A 17,314-nucleotide genomic window follows, 5' to 3' on the forward strand; every position below is an offset into this window, starting at 1 on the left:
AGATGTAGTGAAAAATTTCCCTTCTTTTGTCAATTTATAACAAGAATAATGTATTTGTAGTTAGTCTTCTTCAGACTTGGTTTCTGTATTTGAACAGTTATATCTGAGATCTTATGAAGAGCAATGATGCCAGTTTTTTTTCACATGAGTATCTTGGAAGTCACTTGTTTATGTAAACAAAATAAAAGGCAGGGGTTTTGTTAACTTCAGCATATTTTAGTGTAAAGTATGACCTTCTTAAAATATGTTGTTTAGCATGATTTCTTAATTCTAGTTTTAAAAGCAATTTATTCTTTGGTTTTCAGTAGAAAGTAAGTTATCTTTTTGCCCAGCTTATTTCAAAACAAATTCCTTTTTGGATTCAGAAAACATCATCTGTATAATACCGGAAAAAAGAAAGTTAAACCCACATCTATAGTATAAAAGATAAAAATTCTTTCTGCTTTCAGAGCAGACAGTCTGCTGGATTATCATAACTCCATGTTGATTATTTAGATTCATTGTGGCAATGCATTTTCTGTGTAATGATAATATGTCAAGTAATGCTTATTGAAAATCGAACTCCTGTCTGTTTTCATCTTTATGGAAGACTTATTATTCAAAAAAATTCATATCTCTTAGTGAAACTGATCAAAATTTAAAAATTTTAGCTGTGATTTAATTATGTGTTCTTATTCTGTGACAACCTGTCTTTACCTGCTTTTTCATTTTTTTCAAAAGTATTTGGAAGGGAGTTCTTTTTATACTAAAATTCTTTCTCCATTTTTAAGTCTTCATTTGATAAATGGGTCTGGCTGTAGCAGGAACTGGACTGCAAATGAAAGTAAGAAATTCTCAAAAAAAGGTCTCTGCATACTGAGCATGCCCAGGAACTGACTGAGAAATGAGCTGTTCAGCTCATTTTAGATGACGAACAGCTAAATGAACTCTGAGCGGGGGGGATGACTCTCCCTCAGGTCTGTTATTGTGGGTAGTACAGAACCTTGCAAAGGTGACAAATGTGGGATGGTGGCAGTGAGCGCTGGTGGCAAATGCGCTTTCAAGTTATCAGTCACCTGTGGGATATATGGGACTGTGGAGTGTGGGGGTGCAGGAGTGAGCCCAGAGTGCGTGAGACCCACCTGCTTATCCTTCCACAAGTGTCTCTTATCACGAAGTGATAAAAAAATTGTAAAATTTAAATTGGAAAGTTTGAAAAATACAATAAACCCCCTCATCAATAGACAAGACAGTTAATATATTCAATTAACTGTTATGGTAGTATTCTGGTGTATTATTTTAAAACTTGCACCCCAAAACATTTCACATTTTGTGTGTTAGTTGAGCACATACGAGCTCTATCTTCTCTTCTGCTCAATATATCTCCCATTGACATCAGTAGGAATATCTGCTCAAGGCACACCATCATCCCAGTCCCTAATTGTGCTGGTACCCTACAGACACATCCAGAAGATGACTGGCAAGACCCTGCTGGCGTCCAGCTCTGAGATGGCAGGGTGCTGGGGTTGTTCAGCCTTGAGAAGAGAAGGCTCAGGGGAGACCTCATCGCTCTCTACAACTACCTGAGAGGAGGTTGTAGGCAGGTGGGAGTTGGTCTCTTCTCCCAGGCAATCAGCAGTAGGACAAGAGGGCATGGCCTTAAGCTGCGCCAGGGGAGGTTTAGGTTGGATATTAGAAAGAAATTCTTTACAGAGAGGGTAATCAACCATTGGAATGGGCTGCCCAGGGAAGTGGTGGATTCTCCATCCCTGGAGGTTTTTAAGATGAGGCTGGATGTGGCACTTAGTGCCATGGTCTAGCAACTGTGGTGGTAGTGGATCAAGGGTTGGACTTGATGATCTCAGAGGTCCTTTCCAACCCATCTGATTCTATGATTCTATGAAAGCCATGGGGCAGTGAGGAAAAGCAACCTAAGACTCATTAGAGTCTCTCCTGCTAGTGAACACCTCTGTTTCTGCTTTACCCTCTGGAACCTCTAGTTTGTCCTCAGCACCGTGGTTGTGGCCAGTGGTCCCACACTGGGCCACCATCCCTGTTCCTGTCAGAATCCTTGTGTCTCTGAGACTTGAGGTGCCATAAGCTCAAACGCCAGCCATATCAGGGCACAGGCAGTCAAACTTTTGAGGTGGGAAGAGGTTGAAGGGCTTGTTGCTGCAGTCAGGCATCTTGCAACCATTAAATGTAGTAAAAAAAAAAAAAAAGTGGTTTTAATAACTCCTGTTCACTGCCTCTAAGTGGCCTGTTCTTCCAAGGCTGACATTTCCTTTATAAAAGGGCTTGTCAGTGCCGGCTGTTGTAGGGTGTTGTTTTGACCTTTATTAGTTGTAAGTTATTTTTGTTTTATAAAATACATCTTAAGTGTTCAAAATGCAAATCATCATTTCATCTCTTCTTACATGCAAACACTATTTAAACATGTTGATACAGAAAGCCTAGTACTTTTTTTAAATTAAAGAAATAGATACGGTAATTGTGTATTCAGTGATTCTAGCTGATCACTCTCTCAATGTATTGGCATTTTTTGTTATTCATAATGCTATTCTTTCACTGCTTATCTGGTTCTTAAAATATTTATGACCCCACTGTATTCAGCTTCTTTGCTTTTCCCTGTGCAGTTGAGTCTCAAGTATACTTCAGGGTGAAGAGAAGACTAGCAACGTTATTTACAATGCTAGTTTAGATGCAGAAGACAGACAAAGCACTAGTTTATTAAAACCCCCCCTGCATTTCCCGTATAAGCCAGTTTGTGTCTGTGGCGGTCAGTGTGATAACCTTTCGGTGTCATCAGTACGATCAGACACCAAAGTCCTGTTTGAAGGGTATTTGTGAGCTGCTGTCCCTGTCCTTGGAGCAATCTATAACACCAGCTCTGAAGTTCCTGGGGAGTGAACGTGCAGTGACTGCCACAAGGGTGGTTGACTGCAATACATTTGCTGGCCTTAGCAGCCTGTGCTCACTGAGAGGGGAGAATGCATCTAGTAGAACACATTAATCACATAAACATCAACACTGTTGATACAAAGCACAAAACAGAAACAGAGACAAAAAAATGATCTCTGCTCCCTTCCACCCCCTACCTCACCCTTTGTCTTGTTTCTTTCTTGTGTTTGTACAGCTGACTGTTGCTCCTCATTCCATCATTCAGCTGCCCGTGCAGTTCTATCCGTCTGCCGTTGGAAAACGCAATCACCAGGCAAGAATAATCTTCAAGTCTGCAAAGGTATGATAATATGTTTGCTGCCCACAACACTTGGGATTCAGATTATTATTTTTAATAGGTGAGTAAGGGTTTCAGCCTGTAGGTCAAGTTGAAGTTTAATGGCTGGATGCATAATGAAAGAGCAAATGCAAAAATGTTAAAAATTATGGTTTGTTTTAACCTTAGTTTTACACAGAAATTATTCTGTTAACAGTATTAAAATGAGGCATAATGGCCTAGGAGCTATAATAGGTAATGAATAATTTTAGCTTGCTCAGTAATTAGTTCTGCTATTTTTAAGACTAGAAGACTGGCATTTCTTAGCATTGGCACTGCTGAAATTAAATTTCTTGCTGTTTTTCCCAACCCCAAGCAAAATTAAATTCTTATATTTTTTTATCTGATCTGACTTTTGGAAGGTCACACACTTGAAAAAGTGAATTCTTCCTTTCATTTTGTTTGAAAATGGTTTTTACTTTGAACACCTTAGAATTGTTGACTTTTTTTTTTCCTCTGTGAATTTTCCTCATTTTAAATGAGAAACAGGTAAATAAAGAAACATGAGTCATCAGCATGACCTACTAGCTGATTTTAAATTACATCTGGAATCAAAAAGAAAAACTAATAATATGATGTAAATCATAATATTTCATATGAGCTGTCATTAAATGAAGCATTTGCTTTCTGTGCAATTTCCTCTCTGTATTTTTTTTTGACTTTCTGATATCCTAATAGACTGCTGACCTGTGAATTATTCCAGGTGAATGCTACCAGGAGTTTTCAGTAGTGTTTTAAGTAATACTTCAAAAGCAAATATTCTTTTATATGAAGAAAACAAATAGTGAAGGAAGTGATATGGCAATTTTTTTTTTCCTGATAAAGTATGTTGAACAGACAGGTTATTTGCAGGTGGTGTTAGCACAGCATTTATTTTCAGAATCTCTCTTAAATATTTATTAAGGATAAAAACAAGGAGACAGCAATTTTCATATGAATATTATATATCCAAGGTCAGTTCAAGAGGACAGAATGTCCTTATCTTCTCTGGAACTGGATGATACACAGGCATATTATCTACTAAAAAAAAAAAAAAAGAAAATTCACCAATTAGAAAAGAAATAAAACAATGCAACACTTAATTTAAACCATTCAGAAACAAATTGAGTCCTACCACCACAATCTTGTCATCCAGTACATCTCCTTTCAAGTAATGACCAATCTGCAGTGAACTTAAGCCAGTATCCCATCCTTCTAGCTGATTTGTCCAGACCCCCTTTAACTGTTTCAATCTGTTGGTATAACCAATAGCTCTTTTTATACCTGAATCTTTAGAATTTTGTAAATTTTCATTCATTTTCACTGCTCAGTCCTTACTAAATTAATCCCAAACTATTTTGGTTTGCTAATTGTTGTACTGGTAGCTGACAGTAGCATAACTGTATAACTGCCTTTTTAAATGAAGACTTGAAGAATGTTTGTCATCAGCAGTGGATGCCTTAAACAATTTTTAATGTAACCCCTGCCACTACAAAATTGATTTCCTTTCCTTGATTTCTTTGATTAAATATATCTGAGTGGGCACTTACACCATCTGATAGCTGAATAGCTGTCTAATCTCAGGTCAGTAAATAACAGTACTTAGAGGATACACCTTAGCTATTTCTGATTGTGTGTCTTTGTGAAAAGCTCTTCATACAGCTTCAAACTAGAATCAAATGAAGCAGGTTATAGACAGAGAAGTTTCTCTCAGTTCAATGAGGTGAACATGAGTTTAGCTCTAATCATTGCAAAAACATGAAATTAAATTTGTTAGGACAGCACAACTGAAAGATCAGCTTGAACATAATCCACATCCAGAGTTCTAATATATCTGTATTATCCTATTATTTTATCACATCCAGGTGTAATGTGGAACACTTAACAGTAGTAATTAATATTAGGAAGAAACTGAGCCCAATATTAGATCCTATCTTGTATTATTTTCCTTAGGAATTCATTTTTTTACATTTTTTCCTCTTGATTTCTTTCCCTGAGCATACATGATCTTGAGCTCCATCACAAAGTAAGCCAGTGAGGAAAAGTAACTGCAGGTCAGGCAAGGCAGGCCTGTCCTATAATCTCTGTAATTTTTTGGTTGCCTGCCTTGTTTTATCTTCCCGACAGATCCCTTATTTTGTTTGTCTCCTTTAGCTGCTCAGTTCATCTTGTAAGGATGCTCAGCACTTGAAACAATGTGTTTCAAAATGTCTCTTCTTGTTAAACCCCCAAAATTAGTAGAAACTACACTCCCTGTAGTGTCTGTAGACCACAGACCTGAGCCTTCAGTAATGAAGCTCAAATTCGATCTTTACAGCTCACCTGCACAAAATATAAGGGTGTGCTCCCCTCCCATCCCCGCACTCCACCTCAAGGTAAAATTACTTGCTCTGAATAAGGTGGTTCACATCACACATATTTACAGAGGGGCTGGAAAGTGTTCTTAGACTAATATTGCCTTGTAAGTCGAGAGTTTTGAAAAAGAAAAACCAAACATTTTTTCTGTTACTGTGTCTGTAAGCAAGCACGAAGTATCAATAACAAGCCAGTGTAGACCACTGTAACCCTTTACCAATTCCCATCAGTAAGATTAAAATGTCTTCATTTCTTGTTCGAGTGAGTATTTCTCCATAAAATGATAACAAAAGCATACAATTTTACTGTCCAAAGCTATTTTCTGAAGGCATATAATGTTCCATTTTATTTATCCCTGTTTATACTGAGAAGTCTTAATATATTAGGCACCTCTTACTATAAATATTTCCAGATTTGTTGTCAGATTTTTTGAAGCCTATTACAGACTTTCCCTATTTTTTTCAGACAGACTATGCAGAAGTAAATGCAATATTTTGGATAATGAAAATAGTATTTTGTTTTTCTGTATTATTTTCTATTTTCTTTGTATTGCATACTTTTCTGAGTCATAATGAACAAAACAGATCAAAAGGTCATTTTGAGCAGTTTGTAATAAGCCTCAGATTTTAGTCTATATTGTTATTATTTAAAGGCAGCAACACAAATGAACAAATTAAACATTTTCCTTAAACTAATGATAGTATTTTTATATTTACCATTCACCTTTCCTGCTTATTCACATTTAAAGTTTCCATAAGGAGTGGCACTATTAACATCACTCTTTATAACCTTAAAATGTGGGGCAGGTGACTCTTTACCTTCATGCTGAACAAAAAAGATTAAAATTAACACAACAGTTACGTTTATTTTCCTCTTTTTTCTGCTCTGTGGTGGTACTGTATATCTACTAGTTCTTTCCAATATTCTTTATTTTTCCGTGTATAAAGGTTAATGTTCTTTATTATCTTTGGAGTAACACTTTTAGCTTTTTTTGTGATTCTACTGCTGACCCATAAAAGAATTATTTTCTTTCTTCCTTTGTCTTCTGGAGAGAACTTCTCACTTCATCTACTTTCAGGTTCTAATATATGTGCTTTGAGTTGCCCTTTTGCAACCACCTACACCTTTCCATTCACTACACTGGAGACTCTGAGTAGCTGGATGGAAGTTAAATAGTATATGCTCAAAGTAGGACAGAAGTTAAATGCAAAAAAAGGAGATGTGAACATCTCCCAGAATGGAGCTATTGATTTCCAGAAAGCAATACTTGGAGTAACATAAAAGCTTGAAGGTAGGAGAAAGAAAGAGTTAAACAACAGCTGACTTATAACAGAGACATAAAACACTAGAAGAAAGAAGTAGGCACAATGGTTTAAAATGTACAGATCTGATTCATCAAACATAAAACAGTGACATGTTTCATTTACAGTTTCAAGAGTGGATATTTTTACTTTTGGGAACTGGTCTTCCTCCTCAGTTGATGGAAGCAACTTCCATAAGTGCCTGCGTTGGCCAGTGTTCTTCTGCCATTGTATCCTTCGAAAACCCAACTCCTGAAAATGTGGTGGCGGATGTCATGCTGACAGGTACAGGGGTTTGGAATTTTGTTTGGGGTGGAGGAAGGAACTTAAGCTCCTTTGGTTGTGTTAAAGCGTGTGAGGGATGGGATTAAATTTGCCTCATTCCATTTTCTGGCAATAGAGGCCTTGTGTGTCATTCACATCCACCCTGAAAAGCTCTGTAGACTGGGGTGTGGGAGTGAAAAAAGAACACAAACCTTTAACAAGTGTTCACAGTAGACCTCAGGTCATACAGCCTCATGTGTACCTGCACCTGGTTGTTGACTGTGAACTGCATTGTGACATTTAGGCAAAAGGAGGCTCCTGGGATGTGTCTTGGTAGCTGTATGTCTAAACCAACTAGCTAATGTTTTGTTTTGCTTTTATTCCTCTGTTACCTTCAAATATTTTACATTATGTGGTCAGATTGTAAATAAGTAATGAAGTTAGTGAGGGCAAAACACTTGAAGGTTTTTTTTTTCTGATTGACCATCTAAGGAAGTATGTTTCAGCAATATTTTCAAACATACTTCGATATAAGTTCCACAATTATCAAAGGTTGACAAGTCCCTGTCCGTACTCAGATTTCACAAGTGCTGTAAGAACTCGAGTTTTAAATCCAAAATTCTCCTTGATGACTGAAATTTACTCAGTGAAGGAGGAAATTTGTCTTTGAGTGAAGCAGAGGGCTTTAGAAAATTCTCTGAATCTCCTCCTAGTCCAACATAAATTGTAGCATCAGAAAACAGGTGCCAAAGCATTTTCTGGCATCTACATATAACAAAAATTGAAGATAAACTTTCCAATTGGCTATGTGCTGTTACTGCTAAAGTAGCTCAGGTCCAAGCAACGTGACAAGTCCCTGATGCTTTGCACTGTTGTGGCTTAATATAAAGTCCTATGGCCTGTTCCTAGCAATGGAAATAATGTATTCTCTGTACTACATTTGGATGAGGTGAAAGGAAGGCCAAAGCCCATCAGGTGTGAAGTTTAAAGTGGCAAGTGTAGGCTCACAAAAAGATGTTCTAAAGCTATGCTAATTGCATAGGAAAGCTTAGGGAAAATACATATAGGTCCTTTGATGGATGGTGGGGAATCAACAAGTTACAGATAATGCAGAAAAGTCTGACATGCTCAACAGTTTGGAAGTTTTTTTGCCTCTCTGCAGTCCAAACTTGCTCCCAAAGCAGCATATATTGACTTGATTTGAAAGGGAAATGGGCAGCTCACAGGGAAGCAACAGGCTGTGGACTTCTTAAAGTAGCTGTATGCTTCCAGATCCACAAATCCAGATGAAACTCACAGTGTGATGAAACAGTTGGCCAGTGTGATTGTGAGGCTGTGGTTTTCTATGAAAATTGATGCTGATCAGGAGATGTTTCTGTTGACTGGGAAAAGACTATGTAGTTTTCTTCTTTGAAAACTGATACAAGGAAGACTGAAGTAGTAATAGGATGATCAGCCTCACCTGAGCCCCTGGTGGGATCACTGGACAGGTCCTTTTACAATCTGTGTAGCCCATGAATTGCACATTCCCTTGCAATCCATTTCCAAGCACAGGAAGGTCAAGAAGGTAATCAGCTGTAGTCAAATGAGTTTGTTAAGTGCAAATGATTGATTTATGTCGTTGCCTTCTGTATGGAAATGAGTGATTATGCAAATAAGGGAGGAGCAGTGAATGCAATGTGCTATGATTTAGTAAGACTTTTGTCACTGTTTCCTGTAACATTCTTGTTTGGAAGCTACGGAAGTCTAGGCTTGATGACCAGACTGCTGAGTGGATTGAAAACATGGCTGAACTATTGGTCTAAAATGATAGTCACCAACAGCTTGACATTCAGCTGCTGGCTGGTAACAATTGTTGTACCCCAGGGGTCAGCATTGGGGCCCATATTATTCAAGACTTTTATTAATGACATGGATGATGACAGACAATGCAATGTAAATAAGGGTAAGGGACTGACATGATGAATGGTCAAGCTCCAGTCCAGAGGTACCATGATAAATTGTTGGTACAACTCTCTTTTGAATTGCTTTGTTCATCAACTTATCGTCCCTGGAACAGCTGAAGATGGAGTAAACTTTTAGGTTATAGTAATGCAATTTTCTGCTCAAATTTTAACCCTTAGCATTTTCCCCTCTTGCTCCATCTGCCCTTTGTGCTTTTCTTAGGCCAGACACTGTGAATTAGAAGTGCTGCAAGTTACTAGTTGTGCAACTCTCCTATTTGATCAGGAAATAACTGATTGTATAATCTTTTGAATTGTAGGTGTGTATTACATGTGTAGTATAAAGATTCCCACTGCATCTCATGGGCTGCTTTATTCTAGTGGAAAGTGCAAGCTGGTATTCTGAGTTGTACAACAAGAGCAATTAAGAGAAGCAAACTGCTTTGCTTATTGAGGATAAATCTGGTGCCAGATAGCACAGTTAATGCTCCAATACTACTAAGTATTATTTATAAAAAAGCCAATCCAATGTGCTATTCACAAAATAATGGAGAAGAACCATCTAGTTTATCCCTGAAGCAGCTTCATCAGAAATTATTTATGGAGCTTAAATATTGCATCTAAAACCTAGAGGATTATGAAGTTCTGATAAATATTAGTTGAAACTCCGTTGTTTAATTGTTTTGGTGAAAACAGTCATCTTTCTAACCATAGAACATTAACTTGTCCCAGAGAGTTGTTCAGGAATAGAGACAGAGACTGGGAGCTGGCTTAGACAGTGAAAGACTGATGACTGTTTTTATGCATCAGAAGTTTTCAGTCTTCATTTTTCTTTGCACATCAGTAGACCTGCCATGATGATGATCTAATATTTCTGTGGTCTGTGAGGTTATGAAAAGTTTTCCTTGAAAAAAATAGATTTTGTACTATTATCTTTATGAAAGTAAAATCATACATATCCTTTATAAGATGTCTTAAATTTGTTAATCAGATTGATTATAATGTTATTATTCTAATCCAATTGCTCTTGGTGACCTATACATCATGTTTGATTGGTTTTAATCACAATAAGATAGTTGAGTTATGCATTCAAGCTGTCTTTGGATATCATTGTGCATACCAGGATTTGCTTTCTGTAAGAATACTGACTGTAATACTTATTTCCTTCTTTCCAGAAGAAAAGAAATCTAGTCTTATAAGCAAAGTCATGGATGCACAAGTTCAGCCAGTATTCTGGCCCTTACATATCCTGGGAAATAATTTCTGCAATGGCTGATATATTTATTGAGAACTTTCCTGTTTTCAGGACAAAGTTTACCAGAAAGGAATAAAATAGTATTTAAAATATACTAACTTCACTATATCATACCAATGCAGATATGTTGTTCCAGTGGACAGTAAAAACTAATTAACAGAATTTTTTCAACATTAAGAATTAATTAGCTATCCCACAGTCTAATAGGTCTGGTAAGAAAGTTGTCCTAGTATGAATATGTTACTTCTAGTCTACTTCTTTTCCTATCAAGAACTAAACTTTACTAGTTCTGAACTTGCTTTTCCACAAATTTCCCATTTTCTTTCTCTGTTTGTTTTGCTTGTATCAGTTTGTTAGTAAGAATATTATTTCAACACCATTTACAATCCTACATTATGAAGAAGACCAGATCTCTTACCCATGTCGTGATGATCTACTCTTTATATGAATGTGTTTTAATATGAAGAGCCTGTTTTTGTCCTAGGAGCTCTTTTAGCAGTGCAGGAACACACTTTGGAATGTACAAGCTAGTTAGGAATGACAGTAATATTAGTTCAGACAGAACAATAGTAATCTTCAAACTAAATTAATTAAACACAAACATTTTAGTCTGAAATATAGTCTTAATTTATTCTTTAAAGAGTGGCAACCTCTTTATTCTTAAGACCCATGGGTTTTCTTTTCCTGAAAAATATTAATCCAAAGAGTAGAAATGGCCCTGTCAGCAGCTAACTCAAATTCACAGGAAACAAGAAGATTTTGAATCCGTCTCTGAGCACAGCTCTTAAAACTGTAGGGTTAGTAATATAAAACTCAATTTGCTAACACTTTGAAATGTCTTAGATGATATTTTAGCATTAAAACATGTTACTGGAATGCCTTCTTTTATTTAATCTTGTGCTGGACTCATCAGGCTCATTGCTGGTGTTACTGGATGCCAGAGAGGGAACAGAATGGGGGAACTGACAGCAAACAGCAAGTCAGAAGGCAGAGTGAAATGCTTGACTGGTCTTCATTTTTAGAAATTGTGTTTCAGAACATGTGCCACTTCTCAAGAGAATTCAAAGTGTCAACAATTAAAATAGGGCATCTCAGTTAAAGTGTACAAATAGTAAACATCAACATTTATAGATTTACTTAATGCTTTGAAGAAGATTACAGAAGTTATCTCTATCTTGTTTTCAAGTAACATTCCATAGGCACTTTCTGCCCTAGATAGATCTGAAATTATATTTTGAATTGCACAGTTCAGGAATTAAAACAGATATTAATTGGGAATTGTTGTATTTGTACCATTTCTGAAGCTTTCATTTGCATTTCTGAAGCTTTGTCAAACCCCAGAGCATTATTTCTCAGAAATGTTTCTTTCAGAGAATTTTGACTGCTACTGTAGCACAAACAGTCCTTTATTTGGGATAATTATAGAGCAAGTAAAACTACCCACAATCTGATAATTTGTGATGAAGGGATGAAATCTTGGACCTCCTAAAACTAGATTTTTTTTTTCTTAATTTAAGAACAATAAGTTTTCTTCTTAGGATTTAGATACCTAGGTGCTTAAATGCGCAGCTCTAATCCACAGAGGCATTCATAGCTATATTCAGAATATTCATGTGGGTAATGTTTATTTGACAGCAGCTGATTTTCCCCAGTGTGAACCAATGATCAGAACTACAGAATATGCAAACCCTTGTCACGGGTGGTTTAGCAACCATTTGTACTAGTTCAGCTGTTTCAAATTGAATGATACTGCTCTTCTGTAAATACCACCATATAATACGTCTACTAAAATTTTTGGAAGCAAAAAATAATTATATAAATAACTGAAACTACTGAAATATTCAGTGAAAACCACTGAAACCCCCAGAGTTCACCTGTATAAGAATTGTCCCTAAGTATTACTGGTTCATTAATACCTATAATGCTTTATTTTGGTCAACATGGGTAATTCGATTTCATAATTTCAGTGATCCAAATGTCTATCAGAGTTTCAAAAAAAAAGGCCAAGTGCTTTTATAGACGATATTAATTTCAAACTTGGAAGAGCCATGATCAAAGAAAAGATTAAAGCTACAGTGGTAATTAGGAATTAGATAAGGGAAGTGAGTTGTTTCCTCTGGAATCCAGTGTTACCTGCATTAGCAAAGCTGATATCTGTGGCAGTGTATAAAGTTGCTTTCTGGTAAGGATGTGTGCAAAGTGTCTCATGTTGTGGATTATTAAAACTTGCCTTGTGTCCTAGAGAAGGTTGCATGCACAGTAGCTTGGCTGCGTCTTTTTCCATTTAAAGATTTCCAAACTAGAATTGCTGCTTTTTAAATGTGCACTGCAAAATATTTTCAGGCTGCTTTCTCTGACTTTATTATGTAATTGAACTAAGTACTCAGAGGCAAGTCTACTAATTACTCTTATCTTTCTTTCAGGCAAAATACATTGGGCATAAGTATTATTGCCTATATATGAATCAGTTTTAGAATGAAATAGTAAAGATGTGAGAAAAAATTATTTTCAATCATATAATCAATTTAGAAGTGCTAACATCACTTTGTGCTGATTCTGACATAATTCAAACTGTTATGTCAGCTACCGATTAAAAAAATTATGTGCAATATATAAATGCATTTCTGAACTGATAAATGCATTTTTGGAACGTCATGAAGCATAACCTAGTGCTTTTAATTTTATACAGTGAAATTATTTTTCAGAGGAAAAAAAAAAAAGGTTTCCAGCGATTAGTTAGCTAGTTCTGTGAAAATTTTTAGCTGAATGTGTAGATTGGTATAAAGAAAAAAATAAATAAGAGATATTAGAAACTTTATAAAACTCTTCTAGTAGTAGAAATTTACAGCATTCAGCTTGTTAGCATTCTGGGATTAAAAAAAATAAAGAATTCCTTCAGAATAATTAGCATTATAGGGGAAGCTTTCCCTATAGCTTCACTTCTCCCACTGCTGTCTCTCAGGTAAAGAAAGACAATGATATAATTGTTTTATTGATATATTAAAATGGGGGTGTTGGCTTTTCTTGTGCACCCATCTTTTAATATTTGGAAAGGGCCCTTCAATTCTTTTAGTATTTTCCCATAGATTACAAATTTTGTTTTAAACCTCTAAGCTGGTTTCCAAAACCTGAAACTTTGTTCTTGAGGTGAAATGATTTTGAGGCTGTTTCTCTTCTCGCAAGAAGGAAGAAGTTTGGTAGTGCCAAGAGAGCTTTTCTTTGCCTTCCTGAACATCTTTGATCATTGTTCTGTTTCTTAAAGCTACTTTAACTTTGTTTCATAACCCCAATGACAGTCTTTTCTGGCTGTTTGATGAGTCCTGGGTACCATATCTTCCTGTCAGCAGTTCATCGTTCAGTGTTCCCACACTTTATATGACATATTATACAGATATAGTCTATCTGTTGGGCTCAGATTCTAGGAGTTAACTACTAGATATATTTCCAACAAGGCATTTCCTTTGACTTCTTCAACAACTTCAAAGCCTTTTTATAAAATTGGACTTCAGACCTGTTTTTCCTGTCTCATCTTTCATTATCCACAACATTGAGAGTAATCAGTGAAATAATGTAAATAATGTCTAAATCCACTGTCTTTATGAAGTGATCTGTTAGTTGATCCAGTAACTTGCCAACAAAAACCAATTCTCGTCTGCAACTGTATCAGTACTGCTAGTCCTGAACCCCTTTCTCCCAAGCTTTTTCTTAACGTTTCATGTCACTATGGGATTTCACTGCTATTTGATTTTTTAATTTACGAAACAATTTATTTTGTAATCTCTAGATGTTGTTTAACTCAAAACACATTAAAATTTGGTTTTTTTCATGATGGTGTGTTATTTTATTTTAATTCTGTTTAGAAAGATATCCATATGATATCTATACTTCATCACAATGAGGAAAATACTGGGAGAAACTTTAAACAAAAGGGGGGGAAAAAGGGCCATTCAAGAATATATTTTTTAAAACTGTTGTCTATGAAGCTGTTATATTAGGGAAATTTTGACTTCTAAATGAGTTTCCATGAATATTTATTGTTGTTGGTTTTGTTTGTTTGTTTGTTTTTAGATCGTGAGCTGTCTGGTCATAATTTCAATGCATCTGTCCTGTCAGAGTCCACCAGCAAGGAATCTGTTTTCCATCTTCTGTTTAAACAACCACGAGGTATGTAATTTCTGGAATTCTACTTTGAATGAAGTGGGTCAAAGGAGATGGTTGTCCCATTCTGTTCTGCACTGGTGCGGCCTCACCTCAAGCACTGTGTGCAGTTTGGGGCACCACAATACAAGAAAGATATGAAGCCATTAGAGAGTGTCCAAAGGAGGGCAACAAGGATGATGAAGGGCCTTGAGGGGAAGCTGTATGAGGAGCCGCTGAGGTCACTTGGTCTGGTCAGGCTGGAGAAGAGGAGACTGAGGGGAGACCTCATTGCAGTTACGCCTTCCTCGTGAGAGGAAGAGAAGGGGCAGGCACTGATCTCTTCTCTGTAGTGACCAGTGAGAGGACCCAAGGGAATGCCCTGAAGTTGTGTCAGGGGAGGTTTAAGTTGAGTATTAGAAAGAAGTTCTTGACCCAGAGAGTGGTTGGGCACTGGAACAGACTCCCCAAGAGAGTGATCACAGCACCAAGGCTGACAGTGTTCAAGAAGCACTTGGACAATGCTCTGAGGCACATGGTGTGACTCTTGGGGGTGGTCCTGTGCTGGACCAAGAGTTGAACTTTGATGATCCTTGTGGATCCCTTCCAACTCAGGATATTCTATGATTCTATGATTGAATTAATTATGGTATGATATTTTTTAGCCCCTGAAATCAAGAGTGTGTGTAATATTTGGTGTATGAGTGCAACTCATAATTCATATGTTGAATCTGGCTCCTTTTAGAAACAAGAATTAGCACAATATGAATGATGTTTATTTGTTTCACTTAAAATAACTAAGTAATAATTGGAGGTGCATCCAGTACAATTCCTCTGAATTATGTATTGTTCTTTCTTTCCTCACTCCTGCAGTGATTTTCTTAGACTTTCGAAATATAGTTTCTTTTATAAATAATATCTTGCCATCAAAGCACAGATGTTGTGTGGTGACAAAGTGATGATTCTGTGTAAGAGAAACAAGAGGAATGTAACCTGACCTCATGATAGGTGCTACAAGTATGATATAAGAAGGGTGAATGAGCTCATATAATAATGTAGTATTGATGAATTCCTAGGAAAGGATTTGAATTTTATTAAAAATTAAATTACTATTCAAATTTTTATTCAAAGATTAAGTGCAAATAAATATAGTTGTATTTTAGGATTGTCAAGATGAGCAACACTGCTATAAAAAATGCCTATTAGGTAGGAAGGCATTAGTTGTTAAGATTCTTAATTAAATTGAAATTGAAAGGCATCTTAAAAGTTGTTATTTTTTTCTAATGAGAAAATGTAAGAAGTGCAAATGAATACACTGGAAAAGTAAAATATATTTAAAGTATTACAAATATTTATTTTTTCAAAATATCCTGCAACAAATTACGGTTTCCTTAAACATGAAGTAATGGAGTCAAAAAAAAGGTAGTTGCTAAGAAATTTATTTTTGAAGTAAAATTTTTGTAGTTTTGTAGTTAAGGAGAAGTTGTCTCTCCTTGCAGATTACTATGCCTCAACAAAATTTCTGGGTGATAAGGATTTAGAAGAAAAAAAAATACATAAGAAATGGTCTGGACATCATATCATTTTCTATATATACTCTCTCTCTCTCTCTCTATATATATATATACTCTATATATATTCTATATTATTTTACACAGACATATATAAAAGTTGTAATTTTTGTCACGACCTTATATTTTTTTTTTTTTTCACAGAAGCAGTGAGGAACTGTCCAAAACAATCTAATTCATGTCCACAGTAAAACTGACAATGAAATCACTTCACAGAAATATTAGAGCACCAGGGCAATCTTTATAAATTGTACTTTCTGCTACTTATCTTTTATATCTGCAATATTTTATGATGTGATCAGTAGATGAAGATCAGATTAGATGCAGGTGTTAGTGCTTTGCCACTATTCCCTATAACAAAGAAAGAATACTTTGCAAATATGTTGGAACTTTATATTGTTCTTGATAGACTTGCTGGAATGTGTTTGCTAGATCATTTTATGAGCAACATTCATGCTTGTGAAAAAACTGTGCTTGCTGCTGATTAATTACTTGGTTTTTTCCCCACTCCCTCTAAAAACTGAAGGAATAACAAGATAGGGTGAGAATCTGGGAATAATTTTTTCATCATCCTTTTACAAGAAAGCCAAAATACTATCCATGCTGTGAAGCTGTTAGTCATAGTAGACTATCCTTTTTCCCTGCCTTGGCTTCACAGTAGCAACATAAGTGTACTGGCTGCGTGGTACTGTTTCCCAGGAACACAAACTGTGTTTCTTTGCCCCGTCCTGACACTGAAGGTGTTATTTTGCATTCAACCTCTAGTCGTTACATTTTATGGCTTGGCTGCCTGTCTGTGTTTATGGCGAAGCCTGTCTGCTGTAAAGGACTCCTTGTAGCATCAAACAGGATCAATAAATGGGGCAGTTAGCAGGACCTGCTCTTTAGATATCTCTTTCCATATTTCGGCACTAGTTTTGTGTTTTGAGACTTCTATAGTTTAAGCAGTCCAGTCACCTGTATCGTGTTTCTCTCTTTTCCCTTTTTACCGAGAACTTTACGATTAACTCTTTATTTAGCCTTCTAACTTTGGTTTAGAGTAAAGTATATGTATTTATTAACTCTCCCAAGCCCTTAAGAAGGAAAGATAAAATATATTTAATAAATGTGTTTAATGTTAGGGAGACATTTTCCAAAAAGCTGCCTGCAGTGTTAAACCAGTTTGATGGCAATCAAATCTGAGCTATTAAGATTCTATGTATGTTCTTTGGAAGCATATTACTATTATAGTTTCATATTTTATTCAACGTTGT

At 36.1% G+C, this 17,314-nt stretch overlaps 1 protein-coding gene across 5 annotated transcripts in view; it reads left to right on the forward strand.

The window, feature by feature from the left end:
• The window catches only part of CFAP47 (cilia and flagella associated protein 47), a 275,959-nt gene that overhangs the window by 197,401 nt on the left and 61,244 nt on the right, over positions 1-17,314 (forward strand). For 3 of the 5 annotated variants that reach the window (XR_001874104.1, XM_017811012.1, XM_017811013.1), the window contains 3 exons: positions 3,116-3,220; positions 7,020-7,176; positions 14,422-14,517. Coding sequence is in view for 4 of the 5 variants with exons in the window: in XM_017811012.1 (XP_017666501.1) it covers positions 3,116-3,220; positions 7,020-7,176; positions 14,422-14,517 (358 nt within the window). In the remaining variant the exon portion in view is untranslated. The remainder of the gene's footprint in view (positions 1-3,115; positions 3,221-7,019; positions 7,177-14,421; positions 14,518-17,314) is intronic. The other 2 variants (XM_017811014.1, XM_017811016.1) reach the window with 1 other exon arrangement.

Source organism: Lepidothrix coronata, unplaced genomic scaffold, assembly GCF_001604755.1.
Source record: "Lepidothrix coronata isolate B3197 unplaced genomic scaffold, Lepidothrix_coronata-1.0 Scaffold30, whole genome shotgun sequence".
NCBI classification, from domain to species: Eukaryota; Metazoa; Chordata; class Aves; order Passeriformes; family Pipridae; genus Lepidothrix; species Lepidothrix coronata.